General features: G+C 39.0%; 2 protein-coding genes across 12 annotated transcripts in view; one reads left to right on the forward strand and one right to left on the reverse strand.

Annotated features, from left to right (window-relative positions):
* LOC308193049 (spermatogenesis-associated protein 7 homolog) overlaps nt 1-23,987 on the reverse strand; it is a 54,591-nt gene that overhangs the window by 11,613 nt on the left and 18,991 nt on the right. For 7 of the 10 annotated variants that reach the window (XM_080587238.1, XM_080587236.1, XM_080587239.1 and 4 more), the window contains 7 exons: nt 21,082-21,129; nt 7,970-8,091; nt 5,829-6,334; nt 5,655-5,715; nt 4,310-4,374; nt 3,593-3,664; nt 823-880 (listed from right to left, as the gene is read on the reverse strand). In XM_080587238.1, the coding sequence (XP_080443364.1) occupies nt 823-880; nt 3,593-3,664; nt 4,310-4,374; nt 5,655-5,715; nt 5,829-6,334; nt 7,970-8,091; nt 21,082-21,129 (932 nt within the window). Of the gene's footprint in view, nt 1-709; nt 881-3,592; nt 3,665-4,309; nt 4,375-5,654; nt 5,716-5,828; nt 6,335-7,969; nt 8,092-21,081; nt 21,130-23,987 lie in introns of those variants that run through there. The other 3 variants (XM_080587233.1, XR_013949331.1, XM_080587232.1) reach the window with 3 other exon arrangements.
* Nucleotides 17,928-23,987, forward strand: part of KCNK2 (potassium two pore domain channel subfamily K member 2) — a 160,357-nt gene continuing 154,297 nt past the window's right edge. Inside the window, exon 1 of one of the 2 annotated variants that reach the window (XM_080587225.1) lies at nt 17,928-18,076. The gene's annotated coding sequence lies outside the window, so the exon portion shown is untranslated. The remainder of the gene's footprint in view (nt 18,077-23,987) is intronic. The other variant, XM_080587228.1, reaches the window with a different exon arrangement.

The following is a 23,987-nucleotide window of genomic DNA, read 5'->3' on the forward strand; positions in this document are numbered from 1 at the left end:
GTGTTGGGATCTGCCTCCCCCATTTCATGGGAACACTTCAACCACTCTGGCATAGCAGCCAGTAATACCATTGTCTTCGTGAATGACTTTAAAAGGAAAACAGTGTGTTCCTTCAGGTTTTTCAAAGAGCAGTTATAAGTCCTGCTCTCAGGAGAGGGCTTTAAGATCAGGCTTAAATCAGGCAGAGGTGCTTTTGTTCATCCTAAATAGGATGCCAGACCTGCAGAGGAGAGAGACAGGACTGTGCATGCATATTTGTGCCTGTCATTTCCTATTGTCTCTCCATAGGCAACTTCCCTCTCAGCATGTGAGATTTTCAGATAAGCATTTTAAGATGCATAATTCTTGGCAGGAACCACATGGGAATTCTTAATGTTGAATGCTGGAGTTTTATTCTGCTCTGGTGACCAAGCTCCTAAAAGCAAACTATTAAAAAACAACATTTTCTTACTGGGTCTAGTCACAGTCTACAAGGCTCTCTTGCTGTTCTACTCCAGAAAGTAGCAGTCACAGCAAAAAAAAGTGCTGCAAGAAACATTCTTCATAAACAGGGTTTATATAATTAAAGCCATTCTGCACACTAAGTACATTATCTGCCTTTCGGAAATCTTATTAGAATAATGCACAAAAACTTACAGAAAAATCTCTTTACCATTCCCCTATGGAAAACACCCTTCTTGTTGAATTTGTAGAAGTAATTTCTCCTCACCTTGTATTTAAATTGTGTAGCAGTCAGTCTGCCATAAATTGTTGCTCAGCATTGATATACAACATTTCTCCTGGAGGTGACAGAGTATTTAATAAGAGACAGTTTTTGCTCACCTCATCAAGGTTATGCCTCTTACTTTTAATATGCATCTGAAATACATCTTCTAATGCCCTTAAAATAGAATAAAAGGGAAAATCTGTGATTAAAAAAAACCAAACCAAAACAAAACACAAAACTATTCAAAAGCCTTATACTTTCATATGAAAAATAACACTCAGCCTGTCTTTCAGATCACTTAAAACATATCCCAACTTTTCACTTTTGCTCCATCCTCTCCTCCCCCTGCCCCTAACATAGTTGTAAATGGATTTAAAAAATAACTTATTGAACATTTGTTAGGTTGTTCCAAATGCATGCAGCTTGGCAGGATGGGGACAGTATTTCATATATATAACTTCAATTTCTTCTTCTGCATTTAATAAGAGTACTGGAGCTCTCCATGGCAACACAGTAGTCCCCCTCTGTATTTCTCTCAGTTGCCATCCCACCACATGTTAACTAGCTGAAACTGGTGAAGCAGCTTCCTAGATTCATTTATAGCTGTAGTTCCTTTGTCCAGGATACTGCATTACTCGAAGCTGACTTTTGAATTGCTTCTAGTCAACACTTCTTAGACCTCCACATGTCATTTGCATGGTCTCCTTGTTCTTGGGCCTCTTTTCCAGTAACTTTTAAGAGAAACACTGAAAAGGCTGAACTTTCATGGTCATAGTTTTGTTAATTAGGTGGACTAGGGCAAGAGAGATGCCTTCAAAAAAGCACTCAGAATATTTTTCTTGATGGTATGATCAGCTGCAAGCAAAAGGTGCACTCACTGTGATTAGAATCTGTGAAAAATAAACTTAACTGACAAGGAAATTAGGTCTCCAGGTTCTGCAATTGTAATTCAGTTAAATCTAACCCAATGTTTGGGTTTTCAGACAATCATAAAAAATGAAAATACCTGCAACGAACTGGAGGTGTTAGCAGGGCTGTTTTGGTTGTATAATGTTTATTCGAATTGGGAGGGCGTTTACAGTTCTATCTGTAAATAAGCTTTTTTAAAATAAATAGAGCTATTTTAAAATATGTGCCTATCATAATAATCTTGCAGCAGGGTAGCTAAGGCTATCAGTTGTGTCTTTTCTAGTCTGTTACAAAAATCTATTTAAAGATTGAACTCTGGATTTAAAATGAAAGGCGACTACTGATCATTTGCTTTTATTCTGCATAAAATTAAGCTCTGTTATTAAAGATCACCCAAGAAAATAACAAATGATTATTCATATATTTTTAGTAACCTTTGCTTAGTAACCTCTGAGGGAAGAGTGCACAGCATCTAAGCAATCGCCATTTGAAGTCAACAGATTGGTACTTTCACCCTACAAGCCTGAGCACGGACACCCTGGTGCCCCACGGCGCTCTGAGCTGGGCTGAGTGTGGAGCACACACACGACCCCTGCTGCTGTCACGCTCAGGTACAAGTCTGGGTTCTTTTGTTTGATTTTCACTATCTGTAGAGAAAAGACATTTTATGAAGGATACCAATTCTCCTGTTAACTTGGGGGCTGACACACAATAGCTTTTCGAGGCTTTATTTTATTTTAATATTATCTTTGTACCTATGGGCAGGCATGAAGCTCAGCAACCTCTTCAATGTATGCTGAGTCAGTGTTTTTCCAGGCTACCACTGTTCCTCCTGGTGTAACCAGAAAACTCAAAATGAAACCTGACATATGCACGTCTAACTTGGGCCTTGAAGGCAGTCTGAAAACAGCTACCCCTAGAAGGAAGAAAGAAAACTCTTACGTTTAACTGCTTGCTCAGAAAACAAACTAGCCATTCATAATAATGACTGCTTAAAAAAAATAAAAATAAAAATAAAAATAAATAAATAAAAGATCCCCAGAAATTTTAGCTGAAATCCTCTAGATTGAAAGGGAAACATCTTGATTGGTTTCAGAATGGGTTTGATTGGTATCAGAGGGTTAGCACCTCTTAAGCATCAAAGCACAGCACTTGACAAAGACTGGAGTTGTAAACATTTGGGTTAAATTATCTATCAATGGAAAAGTGCCTCCCATTTAAAATGCTGGCCAGGCAATGTTATAGAAAAAGAGGACAAAATGTTGGAGCTTTGAGCAGGCCTACAAATGGACCTAAGGTTTGTCACTGTTCTCTAAATGTTACAAACATGATAGTTTTCTATTAGAAATGTGATAGAGAATGGGAATGTATACTGGTATGTGTGCACATCAGGATTTCACCTACAGAATTTGAAACCAGAAAAGGATGCTGCAGTTGGATGTCAGCAGCACTGGGTGTATTTGGCTCTAGGATTTATGTGTGCATCATTAATTTAGGAGCACGCATCCTAAAGGAAGCAGTTATTGCATTTATTTATTCTGCTCTCATACGTGGGAGGAAGACTTCTACTTCCAAAATCTTCTGCTGCGATGCACTTTGCTAAGGAAGACTCATTGTAGCTCCCTGGTTTGACAGCCCAGGATTGACTGGGAATGGGAATTAAAGTGTTGTAAAAATAATGCCTACCATGATATTTTGTAAGGGAATGAGATTGAGACCAGGGTCAGAAAACATGACATTTCCATGTTTCTACTAGAAGTTACTGGGAAATAGGAGACTGAATGAAAGTATTTTCTGTTCAGCTGTTCGGTTTAAATCATGACTTTGATAAAGTGCAGTCACAAAAGTGTGCACCAAGCTAAACTGGCTTCAGGTTTCAATTTAATCTCATTAAAAACACCAATTTCTTACTCTGATTGACTAATTGGTCAAAATTTTCCTACTCAAAATAATAAGTAAGAAATGCAAAGCACTTACTCCTTGTGGTAACAACTTCTAGTCAAAATATCATTTGTAAGATCTTGAAGAAAACGAAGATACTCTTCTCCTCTACACAAATACATAAGCTGTCAGCATCTTTCTTTAACATACACAGAATACAAATAAGATTTACTGTACCATCCAAAGAGGTGGCAGTTTTAAAGTAATTATACTAACTCAGATAAGGAATTTTGCCAACATATTCAAAAGTGATGAATCTCTTTACTAGTCTGCATTTTTTTACTCTCCAGGTTTATACTCTTTTAAATGAGTGATTTTCACATGTTTTATTGGTTAGCTTCCTAATTACTTTAATCCATTAATTTAATTTAAGTTAATTTAATCCATAAATTTCTTTAATCAAGAATATCTTTGCCTTTTTTAAATAATCAATTCAAGAAAAATAGTTCCAATGGACGAAGCGTAGGTATCACAAGATAAATTATTAACATTATTTTGTTATTATTTATTTTGCCTATAATAAGAGGAGACTGGGTAGCATGACTCAGAAAATCACTTCCAATTTTCTGATCCCACATTTCCCAAGCAAGTAGCTGAATCCTGTAGCCCCCCTAAGACACTTTTGTCCACTGCTTACAGCTGCTGGTAATTGGCTCGTGCCCTGATTTTAGTTTTCCATCAGATTCCTACTTTAATATTTTGATACAAAACTTAGAAGCAGTTAAAAGAGACAAAAAAAAATATTTAACTTACTTTTCTTCAAGTTGCAGTCCTGGAAAAAGTGACATTTCAGAATCAGGAATCCATAATTCATGGTTCTGCCACAAACAAGTAAAGGGAAAAAGCAGGTTTTCGATTATATTTGTATTAACATTTCATATTTCCATTTAGAGCACCAGGGGAAAAGGATCTGATTTTGTAATATATCAAAATCACAACAACATCATACTAAAGTGACAGGCCAGCTCATGTGAAATTAATGTCTAGTGTCAATCATTCATATGAATACAGAAAGGATATTATTACTAGGTAGGTTCATGTTAGCAGAAATGGAAACAAGCATGTACAAACAGAGAAGAACAACACAAACAGTCTAAATGAAATCAGTTTTGACAAAATGGGAGATATTTGCAGAGCTCATTTAAATAAGACACCTTTTTCTTTAAAAGGATGTGCCAAAAAAGAGAAGCAGACACAGAAGACTTACAAAAGCAGACTGATACTGAAATTATCTTTCCTGCAGATTATCAACTGGGCATACTCTTGCATTTAGGAGCATCTGTTTTAATGTTGTAAAAAGAAAGCTTTGATGGTTGGAATAAGGTGTGGAATAGTCCCAGCTAGCACAGAGCTAACACACATCAGGCTTGTGTTGTCTTGGCTGAGCTGTTCAGAAATCCAACACCGGCTCCATAAGGGGGTGAGCAAGCCAAGGAATTTTACACAACATCTCTAGCATGCATGGCTTATGCTACAGTTAACCATCACTTGTTTTTAAGAGCACTAAAATTCACTAAATTAATCCCCCGTTCATCCTAAAACTCCAGGTGACCAGTAGAGTGCAACTTCCATACAGTCTTGTATGGCGTGCTACAGTGCTGACTGTAGGCTGAGGGCTTAGCACTTTGCCTGGACATTTCTATGATCTAAATTATTATTTGGATAGAATGAAAAGGCTGCAAATCAAGCAAAAGCTGAAACGACTGCTAGAAATTAAGTTAGAGTGCAGCGAGATGTTAGTCAAGCAGGAAAAAGCTCTGCTTTCAGAAGAGTGCATTTGTGTTGGAATACACTGTTTTTCACATTGCATAATAGCTGATTCACATTTCTCAGAGAGATTGGTTACTTAATCTGTTCCTATTTTATTCACAGAAGTCTGTTGACCCTATATAGCCACACATGCTATATTTCTCAAGTGCAATCTTAGTGACGTCTCACAAGGTGATTTAATTTTTTTAGTTTTGCTCTTACTGTATATTCCCCAAAGCCAAAGATTACACTATACATTTCATTTCCACACAACCAGGACAACTTTTGTGTATGAACAGTATATGAACAGACCCATTCTTTTTCTTTTTGACAAACTGGGTGCACCAACCTCAACTGGCTGCTGAGAGAAGTTATCTGAGTGTGGTCTCACATGTGCATCTTCTAAAAAACTGCAAGATTAAAAGCACAACAAAAACCAGTTATTTCAGCTTAAAATGAATGTTGCTTGAAAGTGAAATTACTTAATTTTTAGCATTGATGCATACGCAAAATGAGTAAGTACCTGTGTAACTCTGTTTCCTTTTCATTACTGACATCTGCTGATTTAAGTGATCGTTTGCCAGGAGTTGAGCTCCTCTTTGAAGGAGGAGGATTATAGTACCTATGTTTTACAAGAAAAGATTGGTGTGACGTCTTTAAGATTTGAGGGGTAAAAAGCTTTTTTTCTGTGAAGTAAGCTGAATGTTTGTCAAGGAGGTCCCCAGAGTATGTTTTATTGAAAGAGTTTTGAAATGCCTTTCTCCTGTTGCGACTGCTTAAATGTATGTGAGGCTGTTGGAGTGGCAAAGCAGATGATCTGTCTGTGCTAGAGGCATGAACAGGAGTCTGAGACAAAGCATGCTGAGCAGTATTTTGGGCAGTCATCTTTGCAGTAGAAGCTGGCAACAGGGTTTTTGAAGCGAGCTTCTGAAAAGACACAGAGGGGGGCTGCCGTCCCTTTGTCCTGGAAGAGTTTTTCTGAGCAGATGTCAAATATCGGTGACCATTTTCCGACAGTGACCATCTTGCCTGTAAGTTAAAGAAAATAGCTGACAGAAAAATCACAAAAGGAATTTGCTGAAGACAGTGCCTCCTACAAACTGGGTCACTCATGAGGAAGTTTAAGAACCAGTCTTCAAACTCTCTCAGGTGGTCTAAACGACTGGCAGAGTTTCAGGAGCTGCAGTTAGGAGTAAAGCCACCCTTCCACTGTGCTAGAGCTGGTTAACATGTCCCTTTTCTTTTTCCTTCCTTCTCTTTGCAAGGTTGAGGGTGCTAATGACAGATAGTCTTGGGAAATTACAGAAATTCCACTTTCCTTGCCAGCACGCTCAGGCAAAGAAGAAGAGAGATTTTCATCCCTTGGACATTGTGCATCTTTGTGGCAATACTACAGCTCCTCTTTGGGAGCACTAGGATGGCTTCTTCTATTTGCTCTCCTTGTATGCCCACGCTGGTATTCTGCCAATGCAGTATGACTCCATCTCACGAGTTTAGATTCCAGCAGAACCACTGTTATTCTCATAAATACCATAGGTGAAATCATGGCTTGTCATTTCACTATTTATCTCAGTGGGAGCAAGATTTTACAACTCAAAATAATGCAGATGTTTGAATTGGATGACTTACTTTATAAACAGCGTCATTGGTAATCTAGCGGTAAACCCACTATAATTCTCAACAAATAGAAAGTTTTACAATCTAAATATAGTCTGCTGAGGAATTTTTGCCCCTAAGACACTCGAGACTATGGCAGAATGAAATGTTTTGGATGACTTTGCCTATTGTGGTGATGTCCACTGGCGGAATTTGGTGAAGAACAGACCTATTCACACTAGCATGAGGTTGTACAGTCTCTGTTATCTGGCAGAATATAAGGAGTTAGGATTAATTACTTTATTGTCTTGCTTTTACTAATAAACACCTTTTTAGAATGCAGATGATACTTTAAAAAATAATGTTATTGCATTACTTTCAGTGGCAATTCTGTGAAAATCATTGGGATTTAGTATTCTTAAAAATACTGCGTACAGAAATATTCCTGATAAAAATGTTGTCACAGACGTCACCAAATTATTTCAATAAATTTGCTCTATTTTTGTTTTCCAGGCACACGTAATACTTTGTTAAAAACTCTAATTCAACATAAAGATGAATCCCATTTGTCAAAGGAGCAAAGAGAACGCATGTGGGTTTGTGAATGCTATGTGTACATTCATGCCGTCGGTGCAGGGGCACATTTTAGTCATGTAGATGTACATGACACAGGTACATGTCTTTGTAGGTCTACAGCGTAGGTCACGTAGGGATAACAACAGCTAGATGAGAGGATAGCTGCCGTATCTAGCCAAAAACATGATTAAGCCATTGCAGCTTAGGTGAAAGCTCAGTGGGCCATCAGGGCAAATACGTTCGCTAGTTTTAAGACAGTGAGAGGAACAAAGTGTTTTTTGGTGTCTTTCCTCCCAGGCAAAACTAAGAGTCAAATATTATCTCTGCTTGACTAGACTATAAAAAGACACACTGAACAAGCCTGCACTTACTGCTGTGTTACAGGCACTGCCCTGCACTTCAGAGTGCAGCTAACTCCGAGGAACTTGGTCTCTTTTGGGTGACTCAGTACAACCTGTGTGACAGGTCCTACGCTGTCAGAATATCACATACCTTCTGCTGGCCTGGAGAAACACTTCTGGAGTTGGATGATGAGGCACGAAGAACATGTACAAGATCCTTCTCATATTTCTCAAGGGCTTGAATCAATTTGTCTCTTTTCTGCTGATCCTTGTCTGCACATGTAAAAATGTAAAAACAACCCTTTCCAGTTTAATCAGTGGTCAGGTCACAGACTGTAACTCTTCACTCATCTTTTTCCCATTGCTGTTCTGTTTCCTCCTCTTAACAGCAGGTAGCATGCAAAGAAGACAACTACTCTTCTAACAGTTGGTGCTTGCTGCCTCTGTGCTCAGAAGCACACACCTGTATGTGAAATAAATGCAACCCAGGACTTCATTATACAACTCATGCAGTAAGTAATGAGCTGTGGAAGGATAAGAGAGTACAATGACATTTTGCTCCCATCTCCTGCCCACTCTTTCCCCTGTCCTAGACAGGAACTGATGCAGGTCAAAATAGAAGAAAAGCTGAAGCAATTAAGTCTCTGAGATTCAAGCCTACGGCAGACTGTACTGCCAAGAAAGCATGCTTTCTGTACTCGTCAAACTCAGGCTGAAAAGAGTAGGGTGACACTTCTGCTAGCACCTCACACATGAAAAGGAACGAAACAGGCCTAGTCCCTTGGATCTTCAAATATCATTGAAAATAGGGAAGTAAAGTGAGAGTATGAGTAAGAATACTTACAATCAGCATTATTATTATTGTTTTTATTATACACTTATTATATATAACAGTAGGAAGAAGAATATAGGAATAAGAAGGGGATATGTTATTCAAGACCACAGATGCCCTCATGAGCATACTCACAATTTGTCATCTTTTGCCATGACCTTACTTTTAGCAGTGCAAAAGTGAATGATTCATGACCAAAATTTTCAACCCTTTTTGCCCACTGTGTTTCTCCCAGGCATAGTTCAGAGAAAAGGGCTATGAATTGTTATGTGTAACAAAATCTGTTTCTATGTAAAATCATGTTTAAAAACCAATAATCCCAGCAGCACTAGCTGAAACTAAAGATTCACCCACAAAGTAGGTAAAGTGGGGTCCAGCGAGGTCCCGCAAGCTGCATATGGCCCCTTTGGGTTGAAAATGCAACTCTGTCAAAATGTCTTTGTCCTGTGGAGCTCTAGCACACGGTGGCAGGTGCCAGTACGGACAGGCAGGCCAGAAGAGATGTGCTCTGCTTCTTCCCCTCTGGATGCAGCTGCCGAGACGCCACAGACAGGCACTTCTGGAGGGTTAGAGAGGCTTTGGGTGAGCTGGTGAAATTTTATTTCTGGCTGTGTGATGTTACTGTGAAAAATATTGACTTATTTCTGACAAAAATGCATGACTGGTTCTTGATTAGCCTCCTTGCACTGCTGTTGTGGCAATGTACTAGAATTTACGCTCACAATAAGCTGCAATTTATTTATTTATTTATTTATTTATTTTGCTAATAAGCAGCTCCTCTTCCACTGAAATGGTGTAATTGCTGTGCATCTCACTAGTAATGTGACAGAATAATGCTTGAAACCTGGCAAAGCAGCACTTACTGCAGGTTTTCTTTTGAGGGGGAGATGCATTGCCCTGAGTTTAGTATTGTACCATTCTGTATTTGCAGAAGAGACATGGGGTTTTAGTAAGTCTTAATAAAAACAGTTTTTCTTCTAGAAAAGAAATAGATGGGATTTTTTTTTTATTATTTTTATTTTTAAATAAAGCACTTAGATATTGCACTAAATGGTTGGCTCCTAAGAAGTCTGTGATAGCTGTTGTATGAGGCATGACACCCTGTAAGGTTGCCTCAAGGCTGTGGCCTGGCCACTGAAAAAAAACATAGATTTCACTAATAGCTAAAATAGGATATATTGTCTCCCGAGGCATATAATCTGGCTTTCCAGTCGTGCACAGACATGAGTTCATAGCATCATCCTATTAAGAAAAACATGTTGACAATGCTAAATCCTATTTGGATGACTGGGAAGCAGGATTATACAACTCATTGGAACAAAAAAACACAAAATGTACTTGCTCAATCGCATTCGTGCAGAGATTAATACCTTCCCCTTTTATCTAGGTTTGTACAGGGCCCAACCAAACTACCCCCAACTCTGATTAAAGACTTTGCATTCTGCAGTCCTATAAAAAAACAACAGACAAGGCAGCTTGATGTAGTGTCTACGCAACGGTACTGCCAGTCAGGATACCTGGCTTCTTTCCTAGCACTGCCAATGACTTTTTGTGAGGCCTTGGGCAGAAGCCACATCAGTGCCTCTCCGCTCCTCTGCACGTGCTGTCTGTCTGCACGCAGGTGAAGCAGGACAACAGCTGTCTACCCTAGGCAAGGCTGAGCCTTCACCCAGCCATGCCAAGGACAAGAAAATAAAATGTTCCAGGTCAGAAAGCCACGGGTTTTAAACAGACTTCATCTAGTATTTCGCTGATATTTTTACTATAAATGTGGGTTATAAATATGCCATGTGGCATTAAGCCTATTCAAACAAGTCCAATTCCACTGCATTATAGTTTTTGTTTTGAGTAGTTAGCAAAAACTTCTTGGCCAGAATGCTTTGTAGCAACTTTCCCTTCCTTTCCCTAATAGACACCAGGTTTCATTTCCCAAAAAATCTGTCAGGTTTTGTATGAGCCTCAGCCATGAGGCAGACTGAGGGGTCCTACACCACAGCCTGGTTTGCTGACACACGTCTGCTAAGGGATTTACTTGCTTCCCTCACCTTCAAGCTCTGTTCTCTCCAGTTTCTCTTCCCTCACTACTGTTTTTCCCCATTCATGTTTTTCCCATGCCCCTTCCCATGACTAAAGGGCTGCTGTGTCTTGCCCACTCCAGCACCAGTTGTGCTCCATGCTGCCTCTTCTCCAAGCCTCTCCCCTCCTCCAGGTCTCTTCCTAAAATGACCTTACCCCATGCTAACCTGGCATTCTCCCCAGATGCATGAATTAAAGGAGCTAAGAATGGAAGATATTCTCAGTTTTTCAGGTCACACTGCTGGTCTTCACATCTACCCTAAATTTCTGTTTGAAAATTAGCTGTGACCCTGCCACACTGAGCAGCTTGGCCCAGTCACATGCAGTGCTCAGCAGCAAGAGCTATGTAGAGGATCACAGAGTTATAGCACCACAGAATATCCTGAGTTGGAAGGGACCCACAAGGATCATTGAGTCCAACTCCTGTCTCCACACAGGACTGCCCAAAAAACAGACCCTATGTCTGAGAGCCTTGTCCAAACACTTCCTGAACTCCAGCAGGCTCGGTGCCATGACCATTTCCCTGAGGAGCCCGTTCCAGTGCCAACCACCCTCTGGGTGCAGAACCTTTCCCTAACACCCAGCCTGACCCTCCCCTGTCCCAGCTCCATGCCGTTCCCTCGGGTCCTGTCGCTGTCCCCAGAGAGCAGAGCTCAGCGCCTGCCCCTCCGCTCCCCTCTGAGGGAGCTGCAGGCCGCCATGAGGCCTCCCCTCAGCCTGCTCTGCTCTGGGCTGAACAAACCAAGGGCCATCAGCCTCTCCTTGTATGTCTTGCCCTCTAGGCCCTTCACCAGCTTTGTTTTTCACCTTTGGACACCCTCTAATAGTTTTATGACTTTCTTATGTTGTGGTGCCCAAAACTGCACACAGCCCTGGAGGTGAGGCCACACCAGCGCAGAGCAGAGGGGGACAATCCCTTCCCTGGACCAGCTGGAGAGGCTGTGCCCGATGCACCTCAGGGTGCACCCCGGGGTTGGCCCTTTTGGCTGCCAGGGCACACTGCTGACTCATATTCAAACTCACCATCAATCAAAACCCCCAGATCCCTTTCCTGTTCTTCCTTTCTCAAAATACTTCTTAATAATGACCGTCAACAAAAAAGAAAAGAACATGCAAACCATGTATCCCAAATGAGAGGTCTTTTTTTTTTTTTTAAGCAAAAATTAGACGTCCCGTGCCTTCTGCTCTCACATCATGGCCAAGGTGTTTAAGAACTGGCTGTATTCTATGGTTAAAACCAAAACTGTGGACATCAACCTAAGGGTGGTGGGGGAGGATTTCACTTGATGAAGTGTATCATGATTCAGTGTTTTTCCTGAATCCTCTTACAGGATGCAACTATTTTTATTCCTGCAACAGCCAGTATCTCTTGGCTACCTATTTGCTGCTTCCCAGGCAATGCAATCACATGGCATGGCCAGTGCAGCAGTTATTTAGGCAAATGTATTCAGCAACCTTCATGTTAAACTCATTTATTTGCTAATTTATGATCCTTCCTACTGTGGTAGACGTTAATTTATCAGTGCTATTGTGCAATTTTACTGGTACTTGTGCTGGTACCTGGTACTTGTCAATGCAACAGAAAGTACAGAAAATAAAAAGGATTTAGTTGAAATCTGGCCATTTCAAAAATACGGGAAGATTCTGATGCTATAGTCCCTGCTCTGTTTTCCTGGCAATTCTTGTTTCTTTCTAGTTAATAAAAAATCTTGTTTCTCCTTTGCTGCTGCATGAAAGGCCCGCATACAGAGCAAGCAGACAAATTCACTCAGCTTAGTAGAAACAGTTTAGCTGATAACATAGCTCTATCAGAATGACCCAAAACAAACCATTTTTTTTTTTTATATCAGTCTTTCAGTTCTACTTATATTTGTTCTAAATAGTATGAAGAGGCAGCAAACACCTTAGACTGAATCCACAGCTGCCTTCTAAAAGAGAAGGTTATTTTCAGGTCTAAAACAAAACATTGTGGCCCAAGTATGAGAATGGGATACAAAGCCAGAACAGGCTTCCCCTAAGTTGTTTACCAGATGTTACAAAACTCAGTGATTATAGTTAGAAACAGAATCCACACCTTGGCTCATGCCTTCATTTTTGACTCACAGTGGGAGTTCTGGTTTACTTCCTACCAAGTATTTTAAAAGAGCTGGCTGATGTTTAACTTCTGATGAGTTTTGTAACAACAAGGAAGTTTCAAAGGACTGCGGGGAAAAAGAACAGCAAAAGTGGTAAATGAACTCCAGACCTGTCAGACTGACAACAGTCCTGAGCATATAAAAACTGAATGGCTTTTAGAAGACCCAGTTAAAGTAAATAATATAAGCACTGCCAATCAAAAATGTTTACAAAAAATCATTGTGCTAACTTGATAAGAAAAAAAAAAAGTGATTTTGATTATGGTTGAGTGATAAAAATGTGTTGGTTTAAAAGGTTTTTGTAAGCTCCTTGGCTTTGTTCTGCGTGACATTTGGACAAAGAAACTACAACATAACAAAATTACGTGTGTTTGCGAAATGGCTAACTGGCTTATCTGAAAATGTTACTAGAAGTGAGGACTCTTAGCAAGGCAGGCATTTCTAATACAGCGATCTCTTTTGATATTATGTTATTAAATTATTTCTTTCAGTTATCTGTAAAAAACATAAAAACATTCCTCGTAAAGATCGAACAATTACAGTTGGGGAACTCATGAATAATAAAGGAGTCACTTATGGTAACAAAGCATTCTGCTTCACTCAGTAAGGTATATGGAGGCAAGCAGTACGCTTTTCAGCATGGATAACTGAACCCCTCAGTTTAAGCTCTTACTTAAAGGAGCTGGGTCTAGCCAGGGAATTGGTGCTGCCGCAAAACACTCCTACCTTCTCCTACAAAAACAGCTGCTTGTAATTTCCTGCAGTGACAGTGTAATCTAAACTAGTGTAATATCATTGTCTATAAAGAGTGGAAATCTGAAGTACAGCGAGCCTTTACTGCAGTATCCTTTGACAGGTGGATGACTGCTGCTGGAATTACATAACCTGCTCTAAAGCTTTACCACTCAAGAAGAGTATATAAATTGGGAAGGATGCAGAGAAGATCCATATGAATGATGAAGTCTTGAAAACATTCTTCATGGTGACATGAAGGAGTTTAATATATTTAGTTCCTCAAACGGAGTGTTAAGAAGTAACTTCATTCCAGTTTACAAGCACCTTTACATGAAACAGAAATTAGACAATACAGTCTGTCAAGCAAAGATTTACCAAGGCTGGACAAATTCATCCTTAAAGAAAGGTGCACATCCCTCATAGTGAGGTAAATTATCCTTTGGAACAATTTAATGACAGGTGGGATGTAAACAAATGAGGTTGGACATATTTTTAGCTCCCTGCCCCAACTCTGCAAAGCAGTGATGCGTGGAGAGAAGATTTAGGGAAAAAGCAGGATAGATAACTGCAATGGTTTATTCTTGCTGTGTCCATGAAACTCTGAGATGTGTCAGTCATTATGGATCACCTACCAAGTTCTCTGAACTTACATTTTTCACAGTTTTTGCAGTTATTGTTAACTGATGTCATGTCTGATTTTGGGGCAGTGCAATACAAAGGGTTACAAGGACAGTTACTTGTGATGTTCACATCTGTGGGCCAAACACTGTAGTCTGCACTGGTAATAGTTTGTCTGGTGTGGGGATTGCTTATTTTGGCAATTCAGAGCAAACAATACTATTCCTTCAACAGAAACCAGGGTTAAGGTAGGCTCAAATGCTTAGATTTGATTTCAGATGCTCTTTGCCATGTTAGCTATCACTGTGAAAAGCCCATGTTGGCACATTAACCTACAGCACGTGGGTGTTTTTTAAGCCCCGAGCTCTGGTTCAGCATTATTTGTTTTCATCAATACTTAAATGCTGCAATACTATCAAGTGAGTGAACAATGATTTTATAGAGGAAGAAAAGCCTCTCGAACATCAGATATACTCAGGAAACACTGCTAAGCGGCCTTGCCTGTTGCTGTTTGCCATGTTGTTTTCCAATCCCATGCCAAATTCTGCTTATTTTGCTAAAGAAAGTGCTCTCGTACCGATATTAACAGGAATTTCCCATGAGCGAGGCAAGAAGGAATCAGTTCTCTGTAGGAAACCATCCAGTCTGGGAATTCTTGAAACCTTTGGCCATAACCCACTTCTGCTGTGACTGGTTCAGCTTTATGAACAAATTCACAGACATCAGTGGAGATGTCAGCATTTGACAGAATTCCATTGTAGATTCCATCAAAATAAAGAAAGAACGCTGTCTCTTCTTTTATTTGAGAACACAAAATCAAGATTTGGCATTTGTTTTCCTTATATGGGGGAAGTAATCAATTTTTCTTAACCTTTTAGCCAGTGTAAATTAGACTTATTCAAAAGGTGAGATTCACGGCTCTGTAAGCACCACCCACTCTTAACCTTTAAGTGTGAAGAACTTCCTGCATAAGCAAATGAGATCAAACTCTTACAGTTAGAGCACCTCCCATTCTTTCAGCCTGTTTCTCATCTGAAGTGTATTTCAGCACTTTTTTTTGATACAAAAGATCAAAAATCAACTGGATCTCTCTTTCTCCCTTGTGTGTCAGTACAAATGTACCATGGTAATTTACACCTGTGAGAAGGTGATCCAACAGGAGGATAAATCTAGCATTGTTGCTCTTGATTTTTTAAGATTCTGCCCTCCTAAGTTAATAAAAATTGGTAAAACCTCTTTATCCAAGATAGATTTTTGTCTCTTACCTGAAGCCAAAAGGCAGCAGGTAGAGCGATGTTGAACTGTCAGTTCTGCTTTATGGCAAGAAGTTATCAAGAATCTTTTTTAGATTTTTATTACTTTGGCAAACAAAATTTCTTATAGCTAAGTTGCTCATTAATTGAAGCAACTCTACATTTTGTGATTGAAAGACTTTGTTGATAAGTTGGTAAGACCAGGAGAAGAAGACTTGCATATGTTAGCAGATCGCTGACAGGAACATACAGACCTCTGGATGGATACGGGCAGGTTTTTTATGTTGATATTGTACATAAGTATTCAAGGAGGAAGGGAATTCTAGAAGCTGGAGTACAAGAGAAATGTCAAGATGTTTCATCCCTGTTTAAAGTACTGATTGCTGAAGTATGCTGCTTTCCCCTTTGGCAGTGGAGTAGAAATGCAAAGTTAAAATACAGTTAGGGCACAGTGGTCATGAAATAGTCATGAATCCTGCTCCCTGCATACTCCAGTAACTCCCAGTACCTTCTTCCTCCCCTTTAAAAAAAAACTGCTTTCAACTGCACTGACTCTGAAATCGAAAGGAGGGATGGTTTTGTGAGGAAGGAAGGTTTTGTGATTAAAGGACTGCAGTAGGACTTAGAAAACTATTGTTTAATTCCCAGCTCTACAACAGACTCTAGTGTGATCACAGGTACGATAATTAATCTCTGGTGTCTTAATTTCCTCCCTGTAAAATAGGATAATAGCACACATTTACTCATTCCAGCTGGTTCATCCTTTTGGGCAGAAATACCCAGAAGATGATCTTTAGACCATGCAGTGGCTACCCCAGCGGAACTCAGATCCCAAATGGAGCTGCCAGCACTAGCACAGACTTCAAAGTGGGAGAAGAATTTATGAACCAGCCTGCTTGGTTAATAATCACTGCTAGCTGAACGCCGCAGTGCAGCCATGTTCAATATTCCCTTCCTTGTGATTCCCTTGTAATACTGATATACGTGCTTCTTTTCTACAGACTGCGACATTTATTATTGAAAAACATCTCACTAACGCTCCATAAACTTGCAATGATAGAAAATTGATGTTTGCATATATAAACACATTAATTTTCACTGATTGCTAAATGATCCATTCAATTGCCCAAGATTAGAGACAACTAGGATTTCTACATCTGTAAGGATGAAATTATGTTTATATAATTGACTGTATAGATTATTCACACAAACTCTAACCTTCCTGAGATAAAATGCTGCAATTTTGTATGTCTTTGAACTGTTTGGAGAAACAACTTTTTCTTCTTCTCAGGTATTATAGTCCTGAAAGTCACAAAGAAATTTCATTTTAAACTGTTCAAAAACACAAATAGAAATTACTATTTTGACTAATGTCTGTCTCACGCAGAAAATTAAAAAGAAAAAAACACAGGTTATAAAAAGACCACTGTGTGGCACATCTAAGCACTTAAGTACTCTGCTGGTAGACAGAAAAATAAAATTTCTCTTCAAGAAAACTACCATTCCTTTTTTTCCAATTACTAAAGCATGTGTATCTGCACACTTGTTGGTATGTTTGGGTTTCATATTTATAAAAATGAGTCCCAATCCATGGAGCAATTATACAATCAACACCCTGTAAAGGGTGAATGAGAAGCAGTGTGCCACATCTAGCCTCGTGTACTTATATACAGTATTACTCATAATTCCTTTTGGGTAAATGCATACACTGTACTCTGAGAAGGGCAAGGGAATTGTGCAGAACATACAATAGTCTGATTAGCTCATCTTGACACTGTAGGTAGTTGACCTTGAGTCTGTAACCAAATCCTAGTACAACAGGCAAAGGAATGGCTTTGTCTTAAAACCAAGACCTTGGAGATTAAGGGTGGTCCCAGAGAGCCAGATTTAATTTAGGTCTTCAGATGCAAGATTTATTAAGTTGGGTAGAGTGAATGGCTCTACCCTACCACAGCTTCCCATCTCTGACAGTGCAGGTGTGCTTGTTTTGCTGGACCATTACTCAATACTATGCTAATGGGAACAGAGCAGGGACTGCAAAACTGTGAGGAAAACCATATATCAAAGCAGGCCTTGGTGGAGTCGCTCTCATCCCTGGAATGGGAAAGATTTAGGACAGGGTGTCGAGGGCCAGCACCCTTCTCTGGAGTGCTGGGCTGTGTCTGTGATGGAGCCAAAGAGCTAAGCTTTAGTCAGGATTTTCAGATTGCAGGGCTTACCAACTAACAGTTTGGGTGGCTCATTTTCTTGCATGAAGTGTGGGTTACCTTTATGGGTTCCTCCATTTAGGTCTGGTTTTGATAAATCTTCCATGAGTGTTAAGTTTTTCCCAGTTTCCTGCCAGCTCATCTGGGACAGCTTCATGTGCATATCAGCCAAGGTTTCTGCTCTTCTTACTGAGTTGAGCAGCCTCAGGAGATCTGACTCAAACTTGGGCTCTGTGAATCTGGGACAAAGCATCACAGTATCACAGAAATATTGGTTGGAAGAGACTGCTGGAGCCTACAGGCCATGGGAACACTCTGTCATGCTTTCAAGCTCCATGAAATATAATTCAGCTATAGCTCTTAATGCCTAATAACTGAGGCACTTGGAGGACTTTGCAACAGGTAAGTTTAATTCTCAAGCTCAATGCTGTATAAATAATTATTTTGATTTTTCTCTTTCATTGGTATAAAAATGATGCCTCGTAATGGATTTTTTTAGAAATTTAACATTTCCTTTGGAACAGAAATTCTTTTTGATTGCTAAGACAATCTTCTGAAACCTGGTTACTGCTGTGTTCAGCATAACTTAAGCTCTTTCCATACTTGTTAGATGCTCTTTCTAGTAAATGTGGCTTCTGCTGAGAATATGAAACGTAAATATCCTCCCAGTCAGATACTTTCAACACTGGGATGGCCATGGAATCACTGTTTTCATAGTAGTTTCAAAAGTCATGCCGCTCTCATGACTAACAAAGCTGGCACTTTCAATGCTTTGTATACCAGATGTAAAGGTCATGAGAAGAATTTCTTATATAAAATAAATACAGCTAACTCAACGACACTCTTACCAACTGCAACATTAGTAACTCCGCGAAACCTAAAACAACAAAAAGCCCAATTTAAAACCATGCCTTTTTTAACCCTAAAATTGAAAATCTAGGATATACCTGAAGACATTCAGGAGAAAGCCCTACACATTGCATGTTTCCCATCTTGTGTATGCAGTTTTTAACCTGAAGTGCAATAATGCAGAGACCTTGTGAAATGGTGCATTTCCACATTGTCAAAAAAGTGTTTTATTTACAGTGTTTACATTTTATTTAGTGTTTTATCCACAATGTATTTATTCTTACAATGAAACAAAACACTGTACACTGTATTTTGTTCTGTTGTTTCAGAATTGATCTCTGCAGCTGTTTCAGTTTATTTTTTTCTGTATATTTTTTTTTATTATTTTAAGAGGTTTACATATGTCTGCATCACTACCAAGTGACCTGAAATTTATTCTTGCAGCTGACTGGTGAACCGGGTGCTATTCAATACACTTTGCACATTTGGAAAGCAAGGTTTTAACTACATGAGTGTATGGATTGAGAACAGGTAAAATGTACTGCATCAGAATGTGCATCTTGTGTGTTCTGATAAATTTCAATGTTTTAGAAACACACCATAAATAGCAACTAGCAGTATCACTAGTAGAAATGGTTGTAGGAGAGAATTTTACATGAGAAGAAGAAAATGCATAATCTTCAGCTAAGTAGAAAATTAGTTTTGTTCTCATATTATTCTAGAAGGCTGACAAAAAAAAACAACCTTCATTTATTTTGTGTCTTTGAATATGCTAATGATAAACAGAAGCCTATTTTTGTAGGCATAAAGTCATTTTATGCTGTACAAATGATTTGCACATCAACCCTATTACCAGCGACTGTACCTCCATTGTGCTACTGTCCTACTTAACACTTCAGAAGAAATAAATTCTGATCAGTCCTTTTACCGTGACTTCTAAATTTTGAGTTTTATCCTTCCAGGGACAAAAATACTTTTGCTAAGACAGACATTCCTGGAGTTAACCTGTCTGAAAAAGAACATAGTTGATACACAGTATGTTTTAGTGAAGAGAAATATTAAATGAAGAAGGTGATTCCTTAGCAGCATACTGATAGTTAAAAGACACAAATGATAATGGGTCCTCACTTCCTGTGACTGAGAATCTCATGTTATGGCTTCTGTGTGCAGGAGTTTTATACTCACATGGCTTCTAAATTAACAGAAACCACACACAACAGTACATTCTTGATTAGCTGTACAAGAGAAATGCTAAGAAAGCATTATACCAAACACAGATAATGCTTCCTTCTGATTCATCATCTTCTAGGAAAGCTTGTTATTGTAGCTAACATGGGTAGCTCAACAAATGCTATGTCCTCTTGATCTTCTCCAGTAAGGGAGATTCTATGCCTCATGCACTTCTGTGAGAGGATCATCTCTCTGTCAAACATTAAAATCAATCAAGAATAGTAAGTTTAAAATGATTATATGAAAGACAGTACTGAGGAAAGACTAATTTGATATTGAGCATAAGGTGTTAAAAAGCAAAGAGAAGAGAATTTTTACTGTGATGTGTTGTGATCCTGAATTTAATTCTCTTGCTCTCCTATACTGAAGATCTCTTATGATCCACTTTTTTTTTCTGAATCTTTACAGGCATGAGTTATGTTTGCCTTCAAGGCTTGGGTGTATCTTGCTTAAACAACTGCATCTCAGTATTGTCTTTGAGCTGTCTTTGCTTCCAACTGCATTCCCCACTCAGAGAAATAGCTTACTGCAGATCTCTGTTAAATGATACTCACTGTGCACGCCCTGTGGAAAAATAGCACTTCCACTTTTCCGGCTTTTAAAATTTGATCTTAAAATGCGAGTTTTCTGTGTAGAAAGGGTGCGTGCTCCTATGTACATAACTATCAAACAGAAGTAGGATATGCCTCACAACCAGATGAATGAAGAAATCTAAACTCATTCCACAATGAACTCTCAGGTAAAGAGATGAATGTATTGCCTTTCATCAATCTTCCTTTCAAACAAGGAAGGGTAGAAGAGATTCTGCCTACATATTGGGTACTGCAGGCTTCAGCCAAGAGGTGGCGTTAAGATGCAGTGCAATGTTCTCTTACCAAAAAAGCATTAATTTCTCAAAACCTGTTTTAACTACAGTGTACCTGATGCCTAGGGATACACAAGGCAGTTAAGGTAATTAAAAATACAGTGTGAATAAGCAAGGAATTCAATAGGCCAGTGGTCTGAGTTTGGACTGGAAAACTAAAACAATTTGTGCCTCAAACAACCATTGCTTAAAGTATGTATATCGAAGAGTCCCTCAGTTTGCAAGTTAGGTTGCATCTGTGCAAACATGAACCAACTGCTATCTACAGCTATTATTTTAGATATTAAATTAGATACTTAGATACATAGATACTAGATATTATCTTAACCACACTTGGAATGATGAGTATTTTAGGCACACATATGCCTCTTCAGAATACCTTCATCATAAAAGAAGACAAGTATTTACAAACCAAACAAATGAAGCCAGACCTATTTTGAAAACAAAACAAAACTATACTCACATTTAACACTGGTATGCAAACTCTTTGGTGCAGATGAATCAACAGCAGCTGTATTAACAAAAAGAAAGTTCAGTCCAATGAAACACTAACATCCCAAATAATCTTACCAAAAAGGGACAGAGATGAAGCTGGCCATCTCAAGATGCTGAACTCCCCATGGAAATGTTGTACAAGTATGCATAATGTTAACATAATTCATAATGTAGATCTGCAAATGATCTAATCCTATTTTTTCCTAGGGATCTCTACTATTTTCCTCCTGTTCCCTGCTATTATATTGGCCAAAAGTCAGCTTTTATAAGCTAGCAGCTTAAATGCAGAGAAGTCACTTGAGTTATGCTATATTACACCAACTGAGGGCTTGACCCCTTGTCTTTAGCTGGGTAAAAGAGTAGGATAAGTGCCTCAGCGGTACTGCTGTTGATTCAATATCAAACCTGGGCCTGAATTTTGCAGCTGTAGCCCATCTTTACTTCAGTATAGAAATAAGAGTTAGTGCAGCTAACTTTATAAACCTTCTTTTTAGTTTACAAGTTAAGAAAAGCTGTATACATTTTATTTCAGCATCTATTGCTACCCAAAAAGCTTATACTTCAGGGATGAGTAGTACAGCTGCTATCAGTCAGTGGAAACTGACAAGTGATGGTGTATCAGTGAGATTCAGGTTGTCCTGAGACTCAAGGTCATCAGTTCTTTATCATCTTTCTATCAGGAGAAGTTATTTGATTATATGATTACATTGGCAGTTTGTATATAGCTTTTTCTGTCATTTACTCATTTGGGTTTTGTTGCAAAAGGTTAAATCAAGTGAGTTTCAAGGAACAAAGCCCTGTCACTCTACTGCTGCATGTTCTTCAGTAAGTCACGTGTCTGTACAGGAGATGGTATGGACGCTAATGGAGCTGTATGTCTGATTGCATATACTTGGAGATAGCTGCAATATATGGGGAAATACGATTTTTGACTGTGGAGGGAAAAGTAATCAGTCAGGAGAAGTACGATACTCCAGTTTCATTTGAAGGACATTGACTCCATTTTCATCCAAGACACTTTAGTGATTACTGCTAAATGTCACAGCAAATCAGAGCTTGTAAAAGTGCTCCAAACGATGTTTCAGACGTGCAGGTCTAGCTTTGACCGGAGTGAGGCCGAGTAGGCAGAATTTCAAAAAGCAGCTATATTTCCAAAAGACTGGTGAATATTTAGAAGGGTACTGGAGAAGGCCTCTTAGACAACCCTGACCAGATTTTTCAGAGGTACAAAGCCCTATCATCTGCAACACGTGGAAACTCAGCGCTTTAGATCATCAAGGTATGTACAGATGAGAACCTTGATATCCTTGCATTATTATGGTTTTCAATGTCTGTGAGTTTAATTCTATAAGGAGAACCTGAAAGGAATGAGGAAGCATTACAATAAGTAAAATATGTGTTTTAATATTAGAGGTTTCTGCTCTAGTATGCTCCAAATCTAACTTCTGAGAACTATAATTTCAGGTGGTAAAACACATGATAATTAGAAATTTTAGCCACTGGAAATTTTGATTGGCATCTACTGTGAGAAGATCTTTTCAGTCTGACTGAATTGTGCTACAGACGTGCAGGACTGACATTGAAAAAAGGAAAATTGAAACCTGCTTTGGAACAAAGCACTTGGCTTCTTTTATGCCAAGAATATCTTCTGTGTATTTTCTTTGGAGCTCTAAGAATGTAATAGACAAAACAACTGAAAAAACATCTTTGAGTTGTTTTCTTCCTTTTATTTTTCAATCTTCACTCCCTCATTTTAGGCTTCACCAGTTGAGAATGAAACAAGTTTCAATTATATATGGCAGTCTTTGCTGTTCTTAATTAGTTTTGATGCTTCTGTATATTTATGAGCAATGCACTAGGATTGGAGTTCTACAGTCCTTATAGTTCTCTATTTCTGTGACATTAGCCAAGCAGGAGCAAAAGTCACTTAAGTACAACAGTATGCAGCAGCAATCCAGCCTCCAGGCCCCAATATGAGTGGGATGGTCACGAACTGTAGGGAGGTGGAGGTCGTGCAACTTTTAAATGTTTGTTCTGATACCATGATAAAATGATGCACTTGATTTGAGGCAGGCAGTCTAAGATAAAGCACTTGGCACTGCAAATTGCCAAAAGGATCGCTCTCCTGGCAAAAAATGATTGCAGCAGCAATCTGATCTATTGTTCTACAGCTATGTGTTATTATAGAGCTCGCTGCATGTTATCAGTGAATTGTGTTGTTAAAAAGGCTGGGAGCCCAAGGACTGGAAGTCTTGCGGTAACCTAACTAGGGCTATGACCATTCACTTTAGTTGTTTTCATCTGCACCTGAAGCACCAGGAATTTTACACAGCTCCAGACAACCAACAGAGGACATTTTTTTAATTCCAGTTTCTCCTTCTAGCAGTTTGCAGCTATTTACAGAAGAGAGGATGTTTGAAAAGCTCTCTCAAATGTAATTGCATGCTGCTGGAACTTCTCTCTAGGGTACTTAGGACTGATTCTGTAACCTTCTAAACTTCCAAAGCTGAAATCTCACTGTTATTCTTCTAATGGGTTCTCCCCATTAAACAAAAACCTGCCCTAGCTCTCATTTTACCTTTCCTGTAAGTCAACGGCCATATCTATCTAAACAGAAACCATTATTAAAAGAAGCCAGGGGAATTAAATAATATTTCCTTTCCTAAAATGAACTTGTCCTTTTGTAGGATGGTTTGACTGTATACTTTAATCCTCTCAGTGGTTAGGATTGCTTCTCCCAAAGCAAGGTTACAGTTCCAATCAAGAGGTCTACATATCTCCTCTTTTACAGCAGGCTGTATTATGCTTCAGCTTTAAATTCTCCTACACCTCTTGAGTTAATGAAAGGGAGAGGGAGGAAAGGGGGAAGAAATT

This window comes from Anser brachyrhynchus (assembly GCF_964034855.1).
Source record: "Anser brachyrhynchus genome assembly, chromosome: 3".
NCBI lineage: Eukaryota > Metazoa > Chordata > Aves > Anseriformes > Anatidae > Anser > Anser brachyrhynchus.